The 19,657-nt window shown below is 35.0% G+C and overlaps 1 protein-coding gene across 6 annotated transcripts in view; it reads left to right on the forward strand.

Annotated features, from left to right (window-relative positions):
• Positions 1 to 19,657, forward strand: part of dok6 (docking protein 6) — a 155,078-nt gene that overhangs the window by 76,135 nt on the left and 59,286 nt on the right. For 5 of the 6 annotated variants that reach the window (XR_015524601.1, XR_015524602.1, XM_087308916.1 and 2 more), the window contains 1 exon segment: positions 1,490 to 1,604. Coding sequence is in view for 3 of the 6 variants with exons in the window: in XM_087308915.1 (XP_087165041.1) it covers positions 1,490 to 1,604 (115 nt within the window). In the remaining 3 variants the exon portion in view is untranslated. 6 annotated transcript variants of the gene reach the window in all.

A 19,657-nucleotide genomic window follows, 5' to 3' on the forward strand; every position in this document is an offset into this window, starting at 1 on the left:
TTGGCCGGCCCTGGCCAGGTTGGAAGAGGTGTGCCTGAGTGCGGTTCACTTAGGTACGCTTGTGTGTGAGTGCAAAATGCGCCAAAGCCCGAAACTGAAAGCGAGACGTGACTTTTAAGGGGCTGTTTCATATAGATTTATTAATCATTCTTACTGTTCAGTGAACGCAAACTGCCGTAGTTTATTAAAAACGAGAACTCCTCACAGCACGACAGCTGCACGGCTTCAGCAGACCTCCTCATTCCTGCAGCACGAGAGCATTATGATTGTTTATGAGTGCCAAAAGTGACGGATCTGTTCGGCGAAATATCTGACTGCGTGTCCCTGCATCCCTAAGGACTGTTTGGCGAAATATTTGACTGCATGTCACGGCATATCTAACGACTGAAACGATATAACTAGAGAAATCTCCACTGTGCTAAGCGATGATGTAAGCGTGTCGAGGCCCATTTGTGGTGTGAGTGCGGGCCGTCGGGGGAGACGGGAGGGGGACAAGCGTGCTTTGGCCCGGTTCGAGGCAACTGTACCTAGTGTGAGTACGGCCTAAGAAGCATCTACAGGCTGCTATTTCAGCAAAAGGTGGCTGTACAAAGATTGATGTCAATATTTTGTTGGGGTGCCCAGATTTTTGCACCTGTCTTTTTTTTGTTAAGACTTTAATTTCATTGCATCTGTTGGTTAAATAAATGTTATGTCAGGACTGAAATGTTTTTCCCTAGGGTATAAAATATGCATTGATATCCAACGGTGAAGAAAGTAGTTTCTCATACAAAAGGGTTTTTGAGACTCTCCATGTTTGATTGTGTTTTTATATACACAATTATGCCGTCAAACTGTTGTATAAACACAATATCACACTCGTAGCAGTGCTAAATGGCTGTATATCAGCACTGGTGGGGGCACTAAGGCACTCGGCCTGCAGCCTTGCACGCCACCCACCAGTGCCAATATACAGCCATATCGCACTTCTACTCGTGTGATATTGCTCATATATATATATATCTATATATATATATACATATCTATATATCTATATATATATATATACATATCTATATATATATATATATATATATATATATATATATATATATATATATATATATATATATATATATATATATATATATATATATACACACACAGTATACTATTCATTGTTTATAGAAAAATTCCCATCAAGATAGTGTGTGTTTAACTATTGTGTAACTATCTAAAACACATCAGAACTGACAATATTTTGAATATCAAGATCAAGTTTCCAATGTCCAGCTTTAGTGTTTGTTACTGGGGTGAAAATGGAGTTGATTAGTGTTAAACCTAATCTCCATTGTTCCCTAAAGCCAGACAATTTCAAATACTTTCATTTTTTAGATAACAATAACTGAATTACCTCTGTGTCATCCCTCTTTCGCTGTTTCCCCCTCCTCTTTGCTAATTTTGTTGATGAGTTTTGACGATTTTTTTTTCTTTTCTTTTTTTTTTACAGATAACCGAGCTCCACAACATAAAGAACATCACACGAATGCCACGAGAGACCAAGAAACACGCAGTGGCCATTATTTTCTGTGATGAGACGTCAAAGACATTTGCCTGTGAGTCAGGTAAGCACTGTCTCCAACAAGAAAAGCGTATGTTGTAGTTCTCAATTGTGTCCAGAATGGCTTCATTTGTTTCAAGATGTGCAGTATTGATTTTCTATATCTGAAATATTAGTTTATTCTCTGATTTACAACCTTGAAACTAAAGAAAGAGCTAGGAATTGTCCAGACTATTAAGGCTAGTGAGTGTTTGAAGAGCCCATTGGGAGACACATAATAGATTTTTTTAAATGATGTCATGGCTTGTGTCATAGAGAGTGAGAATATGGCCAAAGGCAGCAGCAAGAGAAAAAAAAGAACAAGAGGAAGGCTTAACACACACATACACACACGTCTGAAATATGAATGAGATGCTTTACTCACCATTAGCTTGGCAGAAGAATGTGTTTTCCCCCTTGTGTTTTCTCTCCTCTCACACTGAAAATCTTGTAGTGGAAAGATGGCAATGTCAAAACAGATCTAAGTGTTCTCACAGGAGAAAGAATAAAAACACCCAGAATACAAAGATTGTTCACTGCTTCTGAATCCAATGGCTATTAGTGTGATTTATTAGGAGATCACGTTTAAACAATAGGTGTCCCTGTAAAAAAAAAAAAAAAAAGATATCATGTATTCAGTGTGAGATGATAATGACAAACAAGACATTTGTTGCCAATATTTTAAAGTGTCTGTAGTGTCAAAAGGCAAAAATCTTAATAAATAAAAAAAAGAAGTTATTAACAATTTTCAAAATTCATTAAAATGTTTGTTCTGCCCTGAAACACTTTCCACACCCATTGGGAAATTCTAACTTTCAGAAACTTGTTAGAGAAATTGATTCTACATCAACCAAGAGATTTTCAAAATCTTTTTTTCTCTCTTTTTTTAATTCTGAACTGAGGATTTTGCTGCTAGAAAATAGCTCAAGAGTGGATAGAAATGACATCTGAAATTCTCAGAATCAGTGCAGAATCAATTGCTCAAATGAGAGTGATTTATTCAACATCTCTACCTAAGCCTCTCTACTTAACTGTTGGTCTCATGCCATGTTTGTATTTTTACCTATTTATTTATTAATTTTTTTGGTATCACTTTATTTTGATGGTCTCTTTAAAACATTTTCTTGAATTCAAGTTACATTGCATCTACAATGCATCCAGAAAGTACGTGGAGGTGGTCAGTAACCCAATGGTCAATCTATCTGAGCTCCAGCTTTCTTCTGTGGAGAGAGGAGAACCTTAAAGAAGGACAACCATCTGTGCAGCAATCCACCAATCAGGCCTCTATGGTAGAGTGGCCAGACAAAAGCCACTCCATGCCTGTAATTTGCCAAAGGCCATCTGAAGGACTCTCAGACCATAAGAAACAAAACTCTCTGGTCTGATGAGACCAAAATTAAACTATTTGGAGTGAATGCCAGGCATTAAGTTTGGATAAAACCAGGCACCTCTTATCACCAGGCTAATACCATTCCTACAAAGAAGCATGGTGGTGGCAGTATCATGCTGTGGGGATGTTTCTCAGCAGCAGGAACTGGAAGACTAGTCAGGATAGAGGGAAAGGTGAAAGCAGCAATGCTGAATGAAAACCAGTTCGACAATCCTAGGTAACATCCTGATTATTATGGTGGTTCTAATTATTATCTTATCAGATTTTCCTATAGTTTGAGGTGTGTTAATAGTGACTTAAGCTTTCTCAGGTAAATGTCAGAAGTGCTGCAATTGTGAAACAATTTGAAGTAAAAAGTTTTGTTTGTGGGGAGATTCTTGAGAACACACACGCATACAAGCCGGAGATCATGATTTGAATCATTTAATTGTACCACATTACACCACAACACAAACTGTAAGAGTAAAATGAGCCCATCATTCAAGAAATCAATTCGGAGATGTTCAAAACTCTTCATTAACCTCTCTTTAATTGATTCTGAAATTTGCTTTATGCTTTATAAACAGCTGCTTGTGTACAAATCTTTACAAATACCACTTGAATCTAATATAAACAGGAATGAACAGTTAGGCGAGAAAAGTTTAGAAAAGTTTTAGCCAATTGCAAGTGTTCTTAGTGAGCTGTTTACATATAATAATAAATGCATAGCATTAGACTATATTAGAGTCCTGAATGCACAAGCACTCTTATGAGCATTTTAATGTACAGTGAAAAAATAGCATAGAGCACCATGTGCAGTTTAAAACTAGCCCTAGCCCCACCTGTAGTTAAAAAAAAATAGCCTAGACACCATCTGCAGTTACTGTAAAAGAAAAAAAAAAAACGCCATCTGCAGTTCAAAACTAGTTTAGAGCACCTTTGGCTTTTAAAAACTAGTCTACAGTTCCGTCTGCAGTTAAAAAGTACCTTAGATTGCTATCTGCAGTAAAAAAAGAAACTAGACTAAAGTGCCATTTGCTGTGAAAAACTAGCCTAGAGTGCCATCTGCAGTAAAAACTAGCCTAGAGTGCCATGTGCAGTTAAAAGCTAGCTTAGTGTCATTTGCTGTTGAAAACTAGCCTAGATCACCATCTTATGTTAAAAACTAGCCTATAGCACCATCTGCAGTTAAAAACTACCCTAGAGCACCATCTGCCTAGACAACACATGCAGTTAAAAACTAGCCTAGAGCACCATCTGCAGTTAATAAGTGACTAGCCTAGAGCATAATCTGCCTAGATTGCCACCTGCAGTTAAAAACTAGCCTAGAGCACCACCTCCCTAGAGCACCACCTCGGTTAAAAACTAGTGCTATGTGCTGTTAAAAACTAGCCTAGAGCACCACCTGCAGTTAAAAACTAGTGCTATGTGATGTTAAAAACTAGCCTAGAGCACCACCTGCCTAGAGCACCACCTGCTGTTAAAAACTAGTGCTATGTGCTGTTAAAAACTAGCATAGAGCACCACCTGAAGTTAAAAAACTAGTGCCTTGTGCTGTTAAAAATTAGCCTAGAGCGCCATCTGCAGTTAAAAAAAACAGCCTAGAGCGCCATGTGCCATTTAAAAAACTAGAGCACCATGTGCTGTTAAAAACTAGCCTAGAGCACCAAATGCCATTTAAACACTAACCTAGAGTGCCATATGCTGTTAAAAGCATGCCTACAGTGTCATTTCCTGTTAAACGCTAGCCTGGAGCTCAATCTGCAGCTCTACTAATGTTTGATCTTTACAATTTTGAAAATCTTATAAGATTAAAAAAATCTTCTTAATGTGTACTCTTGCGTACCTTTAGTGAATCAACTTTCAAAACATGTAGCTACAAAACTTAAAGACCACAAATGTTTCCAACAGTTATAGTTCCTATAGAATTCAGTATATGCATGTATATATGTATGAATGCATAACTAATATGCTTAATCCACTTTGCTTAATGCATTCAGACTTTTTTTTTCAGTCATTCACATCAGCATAAAAACATTCACTTATTTAAATAAATGTATAACTTATAATATGCCATGGACATTTGCCTGGCCATTATAAGGAAGATTATATTCAGGCAAATATATAAGGAGCAGTGTAGATGAGCAACCTTTCATATATTTTAAAGAGCAAATTCAAGTACCTGGACTGCAGTGATGAAGCAATCAAATTGTTCAAAGTACTTTCAAGACAAGTAGTAATCATTTGTATGTAATGGCCTTGGGCAGATGGATAAGATTTCTCTTTCTGATGCATTTCTATTTTAGGTGTAGGGTTTGGATAAATTTAAGGTTTAAATGTGGAATGTGTGGTTAAATTTGGTTTTAAATCTCATATCACTTTTCATATATGATTCCGCATTAAAGTAATTAATGAAGTATTCATTAAATTAGCCTTTAAATGGATGAATGTTGTGCAAAATCATGATTACATTTAAATAATATTACATTAGTACAAAGCCTCTATTCAATTTGCAGTCTGGAAATCTAACATTTAAAGAATCTATATCTACTGCAAAAGCACAAAGCTTAAAATAAGGCATATTTCATTACGCTTTGGAATAGAGAAAGAATCAATTTGAGCATGTGATTTTTATCATCGCTTTTACCGTCAGACCGGATTTCCTGCAGTACATTCAGCATCTGGCTCATATTTACAATCTCAACCATATTCTCAAAACTACTGTAGCGCTATTATCCTCTTCAAAATCTATATTTTGATTGCTGACAGCTTATTCACCAGATCCACCACTAAATTACAGGGACGCTTATATGTGATTGAGTACAATAATGCAGTAATCTGCAATCTGCAGTAATGCCATTCACGCCATTTGTGGTTTTGCTGAAGATATTATTTTTTTAATTATGAGTGAACCATGATGTCATCACTGTGTATCAGACACTGCAATCTCGAGGGAGAAAGGGTGAATTTGGTGCTTGATTCAAATTATGTTTAATAGTTTGTTTAAACTGTGTTATCTGGTTGGATGTTTTATGTGCAATTCAAATATATTAAACCTAAATTCATTTGTTCGTTCATTCATTCATTCATTCATTCATTCATTCATTCATTCATTCATTCATTCATTCATTCATTCATTCATTCATTCATTCATTCATTCATGTGTAAACAAAGAAAACAATATGTACAGAGAACTATAATAACAGCAGGTCCTATTAATTTCTAGCAATCACAAACTAATTTGCTAGAAAACAATTACAAATGTTATTAAAACTTTTTTGACCAAATGGAAATGGAAATTGTCTTTTCAGTAATGCCGGCCATATCAGTGGCAGAAAGAAAGAAGAAATAAATACTCTTATTTAGAAGGAGAACAATACATTTATTAAAAACGCCAAAAAAAAAAAAAAGGTTTATAATGGTTTCCCTAAATATAAAGTGGTCTGTTTCATATAAATAATGCCATCTTGTATAATGAAAGACTTCTTAAACAACAACAACAACATAATGAGGAAATGTAAAACTGAATATATTACAAAAAGAAAAAAAATATATAAATAGACAGGAATGGATATTTATATTTATGTTAACATAGAAAGTAGTTATTGTATTTTACATTAAACATTCAATTGATTTAATGATTAATACACTACCTGACAAAAGTCTTGTCGATTCCAGTTGTTAAGCAACAAATAATAACTTGACTTCTAGTGCAGCCCAATCCTCACAAATACTGCAGAGGACCTGTTGGAACCTGCATGGACCCAAGATTCCCACAGAATTCAGTCAAGTTTGCAGAAGGAAAAAATCATGGTTTGGGGTTACATTCAGTATGGGGTGTGCAAGAGATCTGCTGAGTGAATGGCAATATCAACAGCCTGAGGTATCAAGACATTTGTGCTGCTCGTTACATTACAAACCACAGGAGAGGGCAAATTCTACAGCAGGATAGCGATACTCATACTCCAGCCTCCACATCAAAGTTCCTGAAAGCAAAGCAGGTCAAGGTGCTCCAGGATTGGCCAGCCGTGTCACCAGACATAAACATTATCGAGCATGTCTGGGGTAAGATGGAGGAGGAGGCATTGACGATGAGTCCAAAGAATCTTGGAAACTCTGGGAGTCCTGCAACAACACTTTCTTTGCCATTCCAGACAACTTTATTAATAAGTTATTTGAGTCAATGCAGAGATGTATGGATGCAGTCCTCCAAGCTCATGGGATTCATACACAATTTCTTTTTTCCACTGCACCATATAACTTCTTCATATATTCTATACTGTACGTTATTTTTGTTAAATGAAAAGACCTTTGTCTAGGTAAGACCTTACTATCCTAATAGACCAATTACCAACCTACGTCACACATGACGTCACACGGGTCCCCGGTTGCAGAAAACAGACAGGCTACAATGGGAAAGATGTCGTGTTTTGCGGTAGGATGCCAAATTCGAGTCCAAAAATAGAAAACTTAACTTTTACCATACACCACACACTGCTTTAATACCGACTGCAGACGTCTTTGGCTAAATAGGAGCTGAATGAAGTGAGGAGCTAATTAGAAATGCTGGACTCTGCAGTTCTCATGTCATATCAGGTCAGTTCACGCTATGCTGAATCATACACATCACTCGTTTTTGATTGCAGAAATGATTTCAGCAAAAACAGTTACATATGGTTAATTAAACTGCTGACACTGAATGCTAAGAATGAAACGTGAAAGTTTATTAAGGTAAACTTAGTTTTATATTATTCACACATTCATTCAGTGACAACTTGTGACACACTCCCTATATTGTTTACCACGGCACTTTGAATATTCGGTCTGAAATAACCTGCAAGTGTGACTTGAGAACAACATTAGCACTGTTTATTTGACTGTGAACAATGTTGTACTTTGTTAGTCATTGGCTGCTGCTAATATGATTTCGCTATTTAGAGTTTGCAAATAATATTTTTATGAAATTATATTATTAAGGAGAAAGTCTGAATGTGCGAATATAAAACCAACTTTACCTCTATGTGTAGGTTCACATACCCTGCCGTACAGGTGAAGTTCATTGTCAGAATGCAGTCGTTTTGCGTGTAGGTGATTAATTACCCAGGGCTTGTATATCGTTAGCTCCGTCTTGTTTCCTTGTGTTTGGCTAGGCGGAATCTCTGTGTTTAGCTCTTGAATCTGGTCATCATGGAGCAATATTTATTGCACATGACCTCAAAGAACAACATTGTTGGCATCCAAAGACTTGTAAACCTTTAACTTCTCTCATGTAAAATCACTGAAGCTTCATTGAGATTGTATATTTCGGGCTGGTTGCTCGGTCATTTCGTCTTATCCAATATTCATTGGGAGGGAGCTATTGCAAATGGAGCTGTCAGATGAACGCCGCTCACTTTAACGTTAATTTTGCTGAATCACTGTGATTGTCACTGGGTGACGAGCTGTTATAATATGCTGTAAGCATTATGTAAATAATATATATATAATATGTAAGTAATATATCTTATTTCTAAGACAACAACAAACTCTGCACCGCATCTGATGTCATCCCCTCGCTGTAAATGCTAGGGCTCCCGGTTGCTTTCTGCCACCTCCCTGCGCGCGCATCCTGAATGTTTACAAACATGGTAATTGGTCTATTAAATAAAATAAAAATCAAGGCATGATCATATTTTATTTGAGTAAATAAGTATAAATCTAGAGGCCTTTGCCTTGCGTATAAGCCACATCTGATAACAAATGATTATTTATTTATTCATTCGTTTTCTTTTCGGCTTAGTCCCTTTATTAATCTGGGGTCGCCACAGCGGAATGAACCGCCAACTTATCCAGCACGTTTTTATGCAGCGGATGCCCTTCCAGCAGCTCTGGGTAATAATAAATGATCAACTAAAGTTATTATTTGTTGTTCCTAAAACTTAGATAGGTGACAAGATTTTTGTCAGGTAGTGTACAAGCATTTTATTGTCCATTTAAAAGACTTTATTAGTCTTAACTAAACCCAAGTCTAACAACAGTTTATTAGTACTACAGAAATGTGAATTCAAATGCAAATAAGATACAAAAATCTTACTTTTACTGTATGCAATCTACCAAAAAATATCATAACAGCAAGTACAATAAATTTAAAAAGATTTTCAAGTGTGCAAAATGGATCACAGCGACATTATTAAAACATGTTTGACCAGAAGAACTGGAAAACCTCTTCTATAGCTCTACATTTGTCCTTTTCCTTAAAAAATTCCCATCTAGTATCAAGGCCGAGATGGAGGAGAGGGTAAGGAGAGGCAGTGGGACCCGCTGGGATATCATTAGCACCTCTGGGGTCTTCCGCACTGCCAGAGGGAGGCTAGGAATGTTCTCCTCAATCCATTTACCACAATAACCTCCTGCCTCCACTCTCCTCCACCGCCTTCAGAGGAGGATATTAATGGGAAACGGGTTGAGCAGCCATAGGGCATGAATGAAGAGCTGTGCGTGATTTAGACCTACACTGAGGGTTTCAGAAGCAGATGTGTCTTGGGGCCGTTTAGATGGAGTTGTCTTCAGAGTTACGTCTGTGACTCGTTCAGAGACTTTTCTAATATGTTCTGCTGCAATAGATCACCTTGTTGTCCTTGTGGATATGAATGTGTGGGCAAAGTTGGTTCTTTTATTATGCAAGTTGCGTATTGGGCCCCTTGCTCTCAAAGTTTATGTAATAACTAGGTTTGTGCAAGGAACTTTTTTACTTTATTTTATTTCATTTAATTTCTTCATTTCACTTTTTTGATTTATTTTATGTACATTTTCATCATTATTATTTTTTTTTCATTCATTTTTTCATTTTCTTGTCGACTTAGTCCCTTTATTAATCCGGGGTCGCTACAGCGGAATGAACCGCCAACTTATCCAGCACGTTTTTAAACAGCGGATGCACTCCCAGCTGCAACCCATCTCTGGGAAACACACACACACACACACACACACACACACTCATGCACTACGGACAATTTAGCCTACCCAATTCACCTGTAAGGCATGTCTTTAGACTGTGGGGGAAACCGGAGCACCCAGAGGAAACCCACACGAATGCAGGGAGAACATGCAAACTCCATACAGAAATGCCAACTGAGCTGAGGTTCGAACCAGCGACCTTCTTGTTGTGAGGTGACACTACCTACTGCGCCACTGCCTTGCCAATTCATATTACAGTTACAATTACAGTCACAGTGACTGACTATTAATCAAACAACAAATGGGAGAACCACTAGAAAAAGAGAGGATTATTTACTGCGTTCCACTCATCCAAATATAGACTAAGAATTGGTTACTGTAAGAGTTTATTCTATAAGTAAGTTATAATATATATATTTATATATATATATATATATATATATATATATATATATATATATATATATATATATATATATATATATATATATATATATATATTATTGTTAAGGAAAGTGTGATTTAAAATGGTATTACTGTTGTTCTTGTATTTATCCTATTGCATGTAATTGTCTTTATTTACTATAATTTATTATTTTCTTTTTGTTATTGGTTTTTGGTGGAAAACTCCTATAAAAGAACAGGGTTTGGGGCAATTTTGGAGTTTTAATCAATACACTAATAGAGACCCAATGACAAAGTTCTTTTCCCCAAATTATTTTGCTGGCTTTCGTACTTGTTTTCCACTGGTTGTGAACTGGTCGTATGAGAAGGGATTAATGAAACATGGAGCGATACAGAATATTCAGATGGGGATTGTGAACAGCCATACTTTTTAAAAAGTCTGTTTCAGTCTGTCTATGCTGAAACGGAACACCAGCATTTTCACATTAAAACCATTTTCAGTATTTTAGCAGATGGAAGTTTCCGTGGCTGAGCAGACACAGGCTTAACCGTAACAAAGCACTTTTAAACAAAATGGACAAGTATAAACAGCACCTTAGTGTTTGTTTGTGCTGGTTGTGGCTGCTTTGTTTTTGGCACATGTACATGTACCCTCTCGAACTTCCCTTGATTTACAAACTCTGGCCATATGGAGCCAGTGTCCCTCACATGTCCTCCACATGTAGAAGCTCGACCTCCCTTGATCCTTCACTTCCACTTCCTCACCTCCCTCTGAGGCTGTCGGGTTACGCCTGTGCTGATCTGACCCTTTGCTTTTCTCGCTTTCACTTACAATTAACATGCCTGACTCTGAGGGTTATGACTTTGAACTGATATATTTAGTCATTTTTGATATATACATTGCTCATCATAAATGAGTGCACCCCCTGTTAAAAAAGTTTAAATTTTATCCTTTTCTCCGTGAAAAAAGACAATACGTTTTAGTGTTTTATTGCAAAGAAAATTATCCATACAAACATTTCATAAACATTTTATTTTATTTATATCATTTAACATTTACTAGATTTTGCACTGTTATCTTATATCTTTTTACAGAAATTTAACTTTTTAGGTAAGATTGCAACCTAAAATGTATTGTTTATTTAATACTGAGCCTTCAGTTGTCATTTATTAGGGATTTGACTCCTCAAGTTGAGTTAATAAAGCATTTATTAACATACAAATTAACTATTAGTATATGCCTGATTATTAATATATAAAGCTTGAGTTGAATGGTTTAATAATCATTTACTAACTCATTGTGAGTTATATTTAAAAAAAAACATTGACTACTCTTAAATACAAATGATTTGTAAACAATGCAATATTTAATTTAGTGATGAAAAATTGATCAGTAACAAAGTATGAAAGTAGAATTATTAAGCACATTTTAGATGTACTTTTAAAGTGTTACCTTTTTTGTTAAGATTAGTTCCAGTTTTGGTTTTGGTACTGACTAATAAAAATATATATTCAGAAATATATAATATATAATTATAATTGTAAATCATCATTCCAAAAAAGAGCTAGACCAAAACAAGCAAAACCATTTAAAATGTCTTAAAAATATTTTTAAAATTACAATTATTTTAAAATGCCTTAAATGTATGCCTTCTATGTGCTTTCTATTTTATTTAAATCATTTTTTCAGCAAGGATGCATTAAATTTGACAGTTTTCCAAACTATTTTTATTTCAACTAAATACTTTAAATTTTCATCACTTTGGAAATGCATTCATTCGTTTATTGTCCTTTGGCTTAGTCACTATTTTTAGAGCTTGCCACAGTGGAATGAACCGCCCACTTAGAAAATGAATCAATACATTCTGAAAATGTATCAATGTTTCCCAAAAAAATAATAGACATCACAACATTGTAGGTTTATAATAATAACACATGCTTATTGAACAGAAAATCAGCATATTATTATGATTTCCAAAAATCATACAACACTGAAGTCGGAATGCTGCTAATGATTCTGCTTTGGATTTAATACATTAAAATACATGTCTTACTGTCAAAAAAAAAAAAAAGTGTTACTGGAAATTATGCAAATATTCATAATGTATACAAGATCTGCATTTTACAGTGTTTGCAATGTCAAGGTCATGGATTTAATTTCCGAAAAAGCTTACCTTGAATTTATTACAAGACATGCATAAATGCATGATGATTTTTGATGGTCCAAAATTCCTCTTGAAGGAACTTCAATAACATATATATATATATATATATATATATATATATATATATATATATATATATATATATATATATATATATATATATATATATAGATGCAGCAACATAAGTGTTTACACAATGTCTTTCCCTCTTAAAAGTGACTAATTTATTAGGGAAAAACTTATTTTTAAACCTGTGTCATGTGGATTACTTTGAAGATGCCTGAATATGGATTTTGGACCATCACAACTAGACTGTTGATTCTCCTACAAAATCTGTTTGTTTTTCTACCCTAAGCAGAGTAATATAAGTCATATGTGTCTTGAATAGACCATAACAGTAATACTCACATAATCTAAGTACAAAGATGCTCTGCTTTGCTAAATTAAAAGGGTTGCTTTGTAAGTATAAAGCAGTGAAATATAAATTATATATATATATATATATATATATATATATATATATATATATATATATATATATATAATTTGTTTTTTTTTCTTCCCACATCAGTAAATGCATTTTTCACTATAATATGAAGTGGCGTCACTGACATGGTCATCATCGATTATTTTTATCATTGATTTGTTCTTGCAGTCCTAATCTATTTCATCCATCCTGACCCATTTTCTCTCTCTGGACTCTTTATCATGTAGTTCTTCTCATTTCCTGCGCTGCGGTGAACCATTAACCATGTGAAGACGGTGTGCTGTGAAGTGCTGTGATTCCACCGGGCATCTTTGTGTTTGTGCACATGCTGCCTGAACACTTGAGAATTTGCCATGCTGATGAAGTATTTGTTTATCCAATTTTCCACTCAGTGGGCCCAAAAGTGTGTGTGAATTTAGACACACTTAAAGGTCACCGTCTCAGGAGAGAGGCCATGCAAAAAAATGCAGCAAAAAAGGAGGAGGAAAAGAAAATGTGGAAAATCATCAGTTAGACAAGTTACAGATACATTCTAAAAAAAATGCTTGTTTCAACCTATTTTTAGGGTTAAATAAGGACAAGCTGAATAAAAATATTACCCCAACATCTGGATTTGGACATACAGTATTTGATTAAAACAAGTTGAAGACACAATTATTAACCCTCTCATGAATTTTTTGTAATTTTTTTAACATAAGGGCGATCGACTGTGATTCAAAGCCACACCTTCTGAAATCGCAAGCGCGCGCACCACGTCACAACAGCAGACAACCCACTAGTTCATGTCATTCGCCAGTTAGTTAGTGTTTGGCCGTCAGCGTGCAGGAATTAAATGTATTACTAAGTCATACCTGCATGCTATTTCAGAGCGAATATTCAGTAAAGCATGGTAAACAGTATAGGAGGGCTGTCATTGTTTAAAAATTAACCAATGTGAAAATAAAAGCAACTTCAGCTCAATAAAGCAGGTTTAGCACTATTTACTGGTGTTTTGTTGTTAAACTAAATAAAATCTACATTATGGATGCTGTCAAAGGACCTTGTGAAACTTAAAATAATCACATCAATCTTTCACCGGGAGATTTCAGCGGCTGAACAACACGTCTGTACATACAGTATAAGTCAATTATAACAAAACCCTAACATAAGCTTAACCTGACCAAGTTTTAAAAAAGAACATTACCTGTCTAACAGTAATACTTCAGCCAAGGTGTCGTCCTTCCTCCAGTGTGCAGAAGTTACTCCAATATTTATTCAGGAATTTCAAAAGTTTCTGTCTGTGTCTCGTGGACATGCGGCACTTATGCAGGCAGGCACGCGTGAATAGCGGATATGCGTGAACAGATGCGCAGAAGTCTGAATCTACATTTCCTGACAGACAGTTTGAGCTGCTTATCGGAATTATGGGAGATGTCAGCCCAACAATATTTTATTGGATAAACATTTTTTAGTTTTATGTCTTATCCAGAATATAAAAATACATATACAAACATTTAGATCATTTAATTTAACCAGTACTATTGGACTGTGAAGAGACTTTCAACCTGCACAACAAAAAAGGTTTCTAAAGACATTCACCTACTGCACCTTTAAACTCGCGTTGCTAAAACATTTGCCGTCGGTACACAGATTGCTGATCTGCTCTTAATGCTGCAGGTGGGAGAGACTGCTGTGTGAGGACTGGGCCACCTGTGAGTGCTCTGAGGCGGGGGAGGGGCTGACGGAATCCCATGCGGTTCATTGAAAAGAGTAGGAATGTACAGTACGAACACATGAGCGTCTATGAAAAAATTTCCAGTTACACCAAAAAAAAGTCGCTAGATTTGTTGCTAGATTCTTTTTTAAAAAGTTGTCGCTCAGGACGGGTTAAAAAGTATCTGAATATAGCAGCAAAGTTGCTAAGTTTCTTCAGTTGCAATACTGAAGAAACGCACATTTTGAGGGGCCACATCTGTATACATTTCCCAAGTGAGGTTTAACAGAACAAAGACGTTTTTCATATATTTTCATATTATTTTTCTTTTTTCTTCTTTTGGAAAAATCATACTTTTTGTGTGGCTGGAATGAAAGTTTTTAATGTTTTTTTTATTTAATTTTTTTTATAATTTTTTAAGTCATATTAGTAGACATTAAAAATGTATATGTGTTTTATCTGAATGGCTACAAAAATGGCAATTAGTAAAGGCAATTGGATTGATGTCAATTGGAATTGCAAATACAGTATGAATATACAGGTATATACAGTGTGTGTGTGTGTGTGTGTGTGTGTGTGTGTGTGCGTGTATATACGTATACATGTGTATAGACATGTATCCGGAGCACACACAGAAATGCCAATATTTTGAAATGTGTTGCATATGTGATGTACATTTTTTTTATATTCATTCATTCAATTTCCTTCGGCTTAGTCCCTTTATTTATCAGGGGTTGCCACAGTGGAATGAACCACCAACTTATCCAGCATAATTTATGCGCCAGTACAGGGAAAAACCCATACACTCTTACATTTACACACATGCAGTACACTACAGCCAATTTAGTTTATTCGGTTCCCCTATGGCGCATGTCTTTGGACTGTGAGGGAGACCACAGCACCAGGAGGAAACCACGCGATGGGGAGAACATACAAGCTCCACACAGAAATGGCTACCTGACCTAGCCAGGACTCGAACCAGTGAACTGCTTGCTGTGAGGCAACAGTGCTAACCACTGAGCCACTATGTCACCCTCGTTTTTTAACATGTGAAATCCAAATATGAAGTTTCATGTCGCATATGCATTTGATATGCGTCTGATTTCCATATGGAAGTGAAATCCAGTAACTTGCCTAATTAACAGCATGTTTACCCTTTTAATTGCACTTTAAGCTGAATACGAGTATCTTACAAAGTAACTAGTAAAATATTATGTACTGTCAACAAAAAAGTAATGCATTAGAAATTAGTTATTAAAGCTATGTTTAAAATGTGTTGGGGAAAAATATCTCCGTAAAAGCACACCTGATATAATAATATATTATAAAAATAATAGTTATTTGACAGGAGGGCTAATGATTTTGTCTTCAAACGTGTTTTATTATACTACCCACAAATGCATTTTAGAATAAGTAAAATCACAATAAATCTTTTTTTCTGACTGACTATTTTGAATCGTGTCTGCTTACATTGTTCAAGCAGGCAAAATGAAAATGTAAAAAGATACCGTGTTCATTTTAAGCTTCAATTGCTTCAGCTGAAATATACTTACAGAATCATCAAACTGACATCTATTGTTATTTTAAAAAGCTGCGCTGAAAGCAAGCTCGGCGAGGTCATGAATCTGCTAGAAAACTACTTGGCACATAATTAGACAAATGTAATCTCATAATGTTGAGCTTTCAAAGCCATGTCAGATGGAGAAACAGTGTGGACGAAGCTCATTTTGTGGTTGCCATATAGTCATAATTTGTGCTCGCACTGCTTTGTGTCATCGCACTAAAACTGCAGTAGGTGTTTGTGAGTGGATGTTCATTTGCAAGGGTAGCTCATTAGAATGAGGCTGTTGTCAATTAGCCAGAAGCTTTTGAAGAATTTTCTAAATTGACTGCCAGTAACAATAAAACAAAAACAGGAAGTCATATAAATACTTGCAAGTGGCTTACTCAACATGCTCCACTCCTACAGGGTGCTATTTGTGTTCTTCTTTTGTGTGCACTCTGGGGCGAAAATAGCTATTGTTACACCTGCTAATAATGCCCATGTTGAGAAAATATGCTGCCTTTAAATGCAGTTTAGTTTTTTTTTATTCTTTAAGGATGCTATAAATATATCACTCTTACAAATTTGGAATAATTAAGACCCTCTTTCCAGGACTATTTTAATCCTAAAAGTCTGTAAATACAGTAAAATAGGGACACCTTAAAGAACTGTGAATGTTTTAAAATGTAAATTATTCTTGTGGTGGAATCAGTGGTATGATCTTTTAGAAATCTTTCCAATATGATGGTTTGATTCTTTTTCTTTATTCTTATGAATAAAAAAACTGACACTTTTCACTGTTTCAACACTTTATTTAAGGTACAGTTCTCACATTAGTTCGATTTTTCGATAAACTCCTAATTTGATATTTAATACAGAGGTTTTCATTCACTAACAAGCATTTGTCCAACCAGTTAAAAATCGATACACAATAAGAACCTAAAATTTGTCGACGAACTTTAATGTTGCAGGAGAAACTCGTGTCTGCGCTAGGACTGGGAATGGCAGTTGGTAGGAAGCACAGAGGTAGCAAAGTGGTTGCTAGGTAGTTGCTAAAATGTTTAAGGCATTGCTAGGTGGTTGCTGAGCTGTTACTAAATGGCAACGCTTGTGTACATGATTGATCAAATGCTAATAAATTGCAAGCATTTCTAGCAAATGTTATTGCTCTTAGATAGTCATTAATAGCATGTAGCTAATCATTATTAGCACTTAGCTTATCATTGTTACCATGCATAGTATACAGGAAGTCCCATTTGCTAGCATGAGTCAAACGAGACAATCCCCAGGGGCCTCATGTATCAACGCTGGATAAGCACAAAAACTTTGCATACGCCAGATTTCACGCTCGCGTTGGATTTACTAACTATGAAATGAACGTGAGAATATATATATATATATATATATATGTGTGTGTGTGTGTGTGTATATATATATATATATATACACACACAGTTGAAGTCAGAATTAATAGCCTGATTATTTGATTTTTTTTGTTTCTTTTTTAAAATATTTTCCAAATGATTTTTAACAGAGCAAGGACATTTTCACAGTATGTCTGATCTGATGTCCTTCGGCTAGAATAAAAGCAGTTTTTAATTTTTCAAAAAACATTTAAAAAAACACACTTTGTTTTAAATGACTTTTATTCATGACTTTTAACAGGCCCCTGGATTATATAGATTGACTACATGTACCTTGTGAAGTGAAAACAAGTGTTGTTATTCTTTGGCAGAGTCATTTCATTTTAAGTCAGATTTCCAGTGTACTGGTAAAGTTAGTGTGTGCAGACAAAGATATGTTCTGTTTTGTATAATGTGGAGTTAGTATACATTTAACAAAATGTATTTTTTTAAAAGAAAATGATCCATTTGACCAATTGTGTTTTGTAGGTGTGAGTCTGTGTTAAGAGTTTAGAAAAGTATTTCAAGCATGGGTAAGTGCTTGTTAGAAAAAAAAATGTGATCGATATTAAGGTTCTGTTATATTAGGGATGTAGATGCAGAAATGTAGTGCAGAATATGTAGTTCATAAGTACTGATAAGCAGTCTATCTTAATAGCAGCAGGTACTGTAATAAGCCACTATAGCTAATGGTAGGTTAAAGTGTGTACTTCTGTTTATCTATTGAAACTGATATGTTTGGGATAAGAAATACCATAAATAGATTTATTTTAAATATACTGTAGATTTTATGAAAATCTGCTTAACATTTATATATTGAATATTACTAATATATTTAATACTTTCAAATGGAAAAGAGCTGTGTTAGATATTGTGTAAAGTTTGTATAGTTTTTGATCAAATAAACACTGGCTTGATTCAGCATGACTGACATCTTTCAAGAACACAATAAAATGAGTCAAAACATAAAAGCAAAACAGATTTTTTCCCCTTACAAATTTTTCTTATGTACAGCCATAGACACAAACGCACACACATACATGTAGACATAAGAAAAATAATAGCACACTTTAACTTAACAGCCATCATTTGAACGTGGCTTTTGAGTTAATGGAACAAAAAAAAAATCGGCAAAACAATGGAACAGCAAAAATAAAGCCCTTTCCGTGCTCTGAATGACATCTAGACACATTATATTCTAAATTAATACTCTTCACTGCATGTTTTCTACATGTACAAAATTGCTTTTGAAAATTCCATTTGCTGCAAACACCAAAACTGAATGCTGATGCAAACCTCTATGATGTGCTTCCATCATTGTGTTTGCTAAAAATGGTCAGTAATTCTGTTTCCTTGCTTGACAGCCTGCTTTTACTCTCATTTGGCACTTGGCGAGTATTTTTAGACACAGTGTCCACACCTATGAACCTGACTGTCGATCTGCCTGTCTGTCTGTCACTTCTATGTGTCTGTCTGTCCATCACTGCACTCCTTTGTGTCTAGAAACCACCACAGCCTGCTTTAGTTTCATAGAAATCTCTAAACATCACTATTCATTCTTAGAAAGGCTGACTGGAACAAAAAATAACCTTTATCATCAGTCTAATCAGTTTGTTTTCGGTACTCTCAGAAATAAAGAAATGAAAGCTTTCACTGGGGCAGTTCCTTATTCTATTGTGTAGGTGCATTGCACATTTGGACATTTTAAATATGTGTATGACTTTTACTACCTATATGAAATTTATATTTATACATTCATTCATTCAGATTGTAACTTTTCATGATGCGGTTGTTATTTATTTTTTTGGTCTGCATCCCTGTAATAGTGTGTCATGTTGCACTTATAAATTATGAAAAATTATTTTGTGATTGTTTATATTAATTTATAACATACATGCTTGGTTTTAGGTCACAGTCTGTGTACATTTCTGTATTTGATATGCTCAGTAAAAAAGTCAAATAGAAATAAAATAAATTTCTGTAATCTAAATACAATACAAAATGAATTCAATATAGCACAAATAATACTAAAATTAACAGTGCTTTTCAGGTTGTTCATGTACATAACATTAGTTTT

This window comes from Danio rerio, chromosome 24 (genome assembly GCF_052040795.2).
Source record: "Danio rerio strain M-AB ecotype USA chromosome 24, GRCz13ab, whole genome shotgun sequence".
In the NCBI taxonomy this organism is placed as follows: domain Eukaryota; kingdom Metazoa; phylum Chordata; class Actinopteri; order Cypriniformes; family Danionidae; genus Danio; species Danio rerio.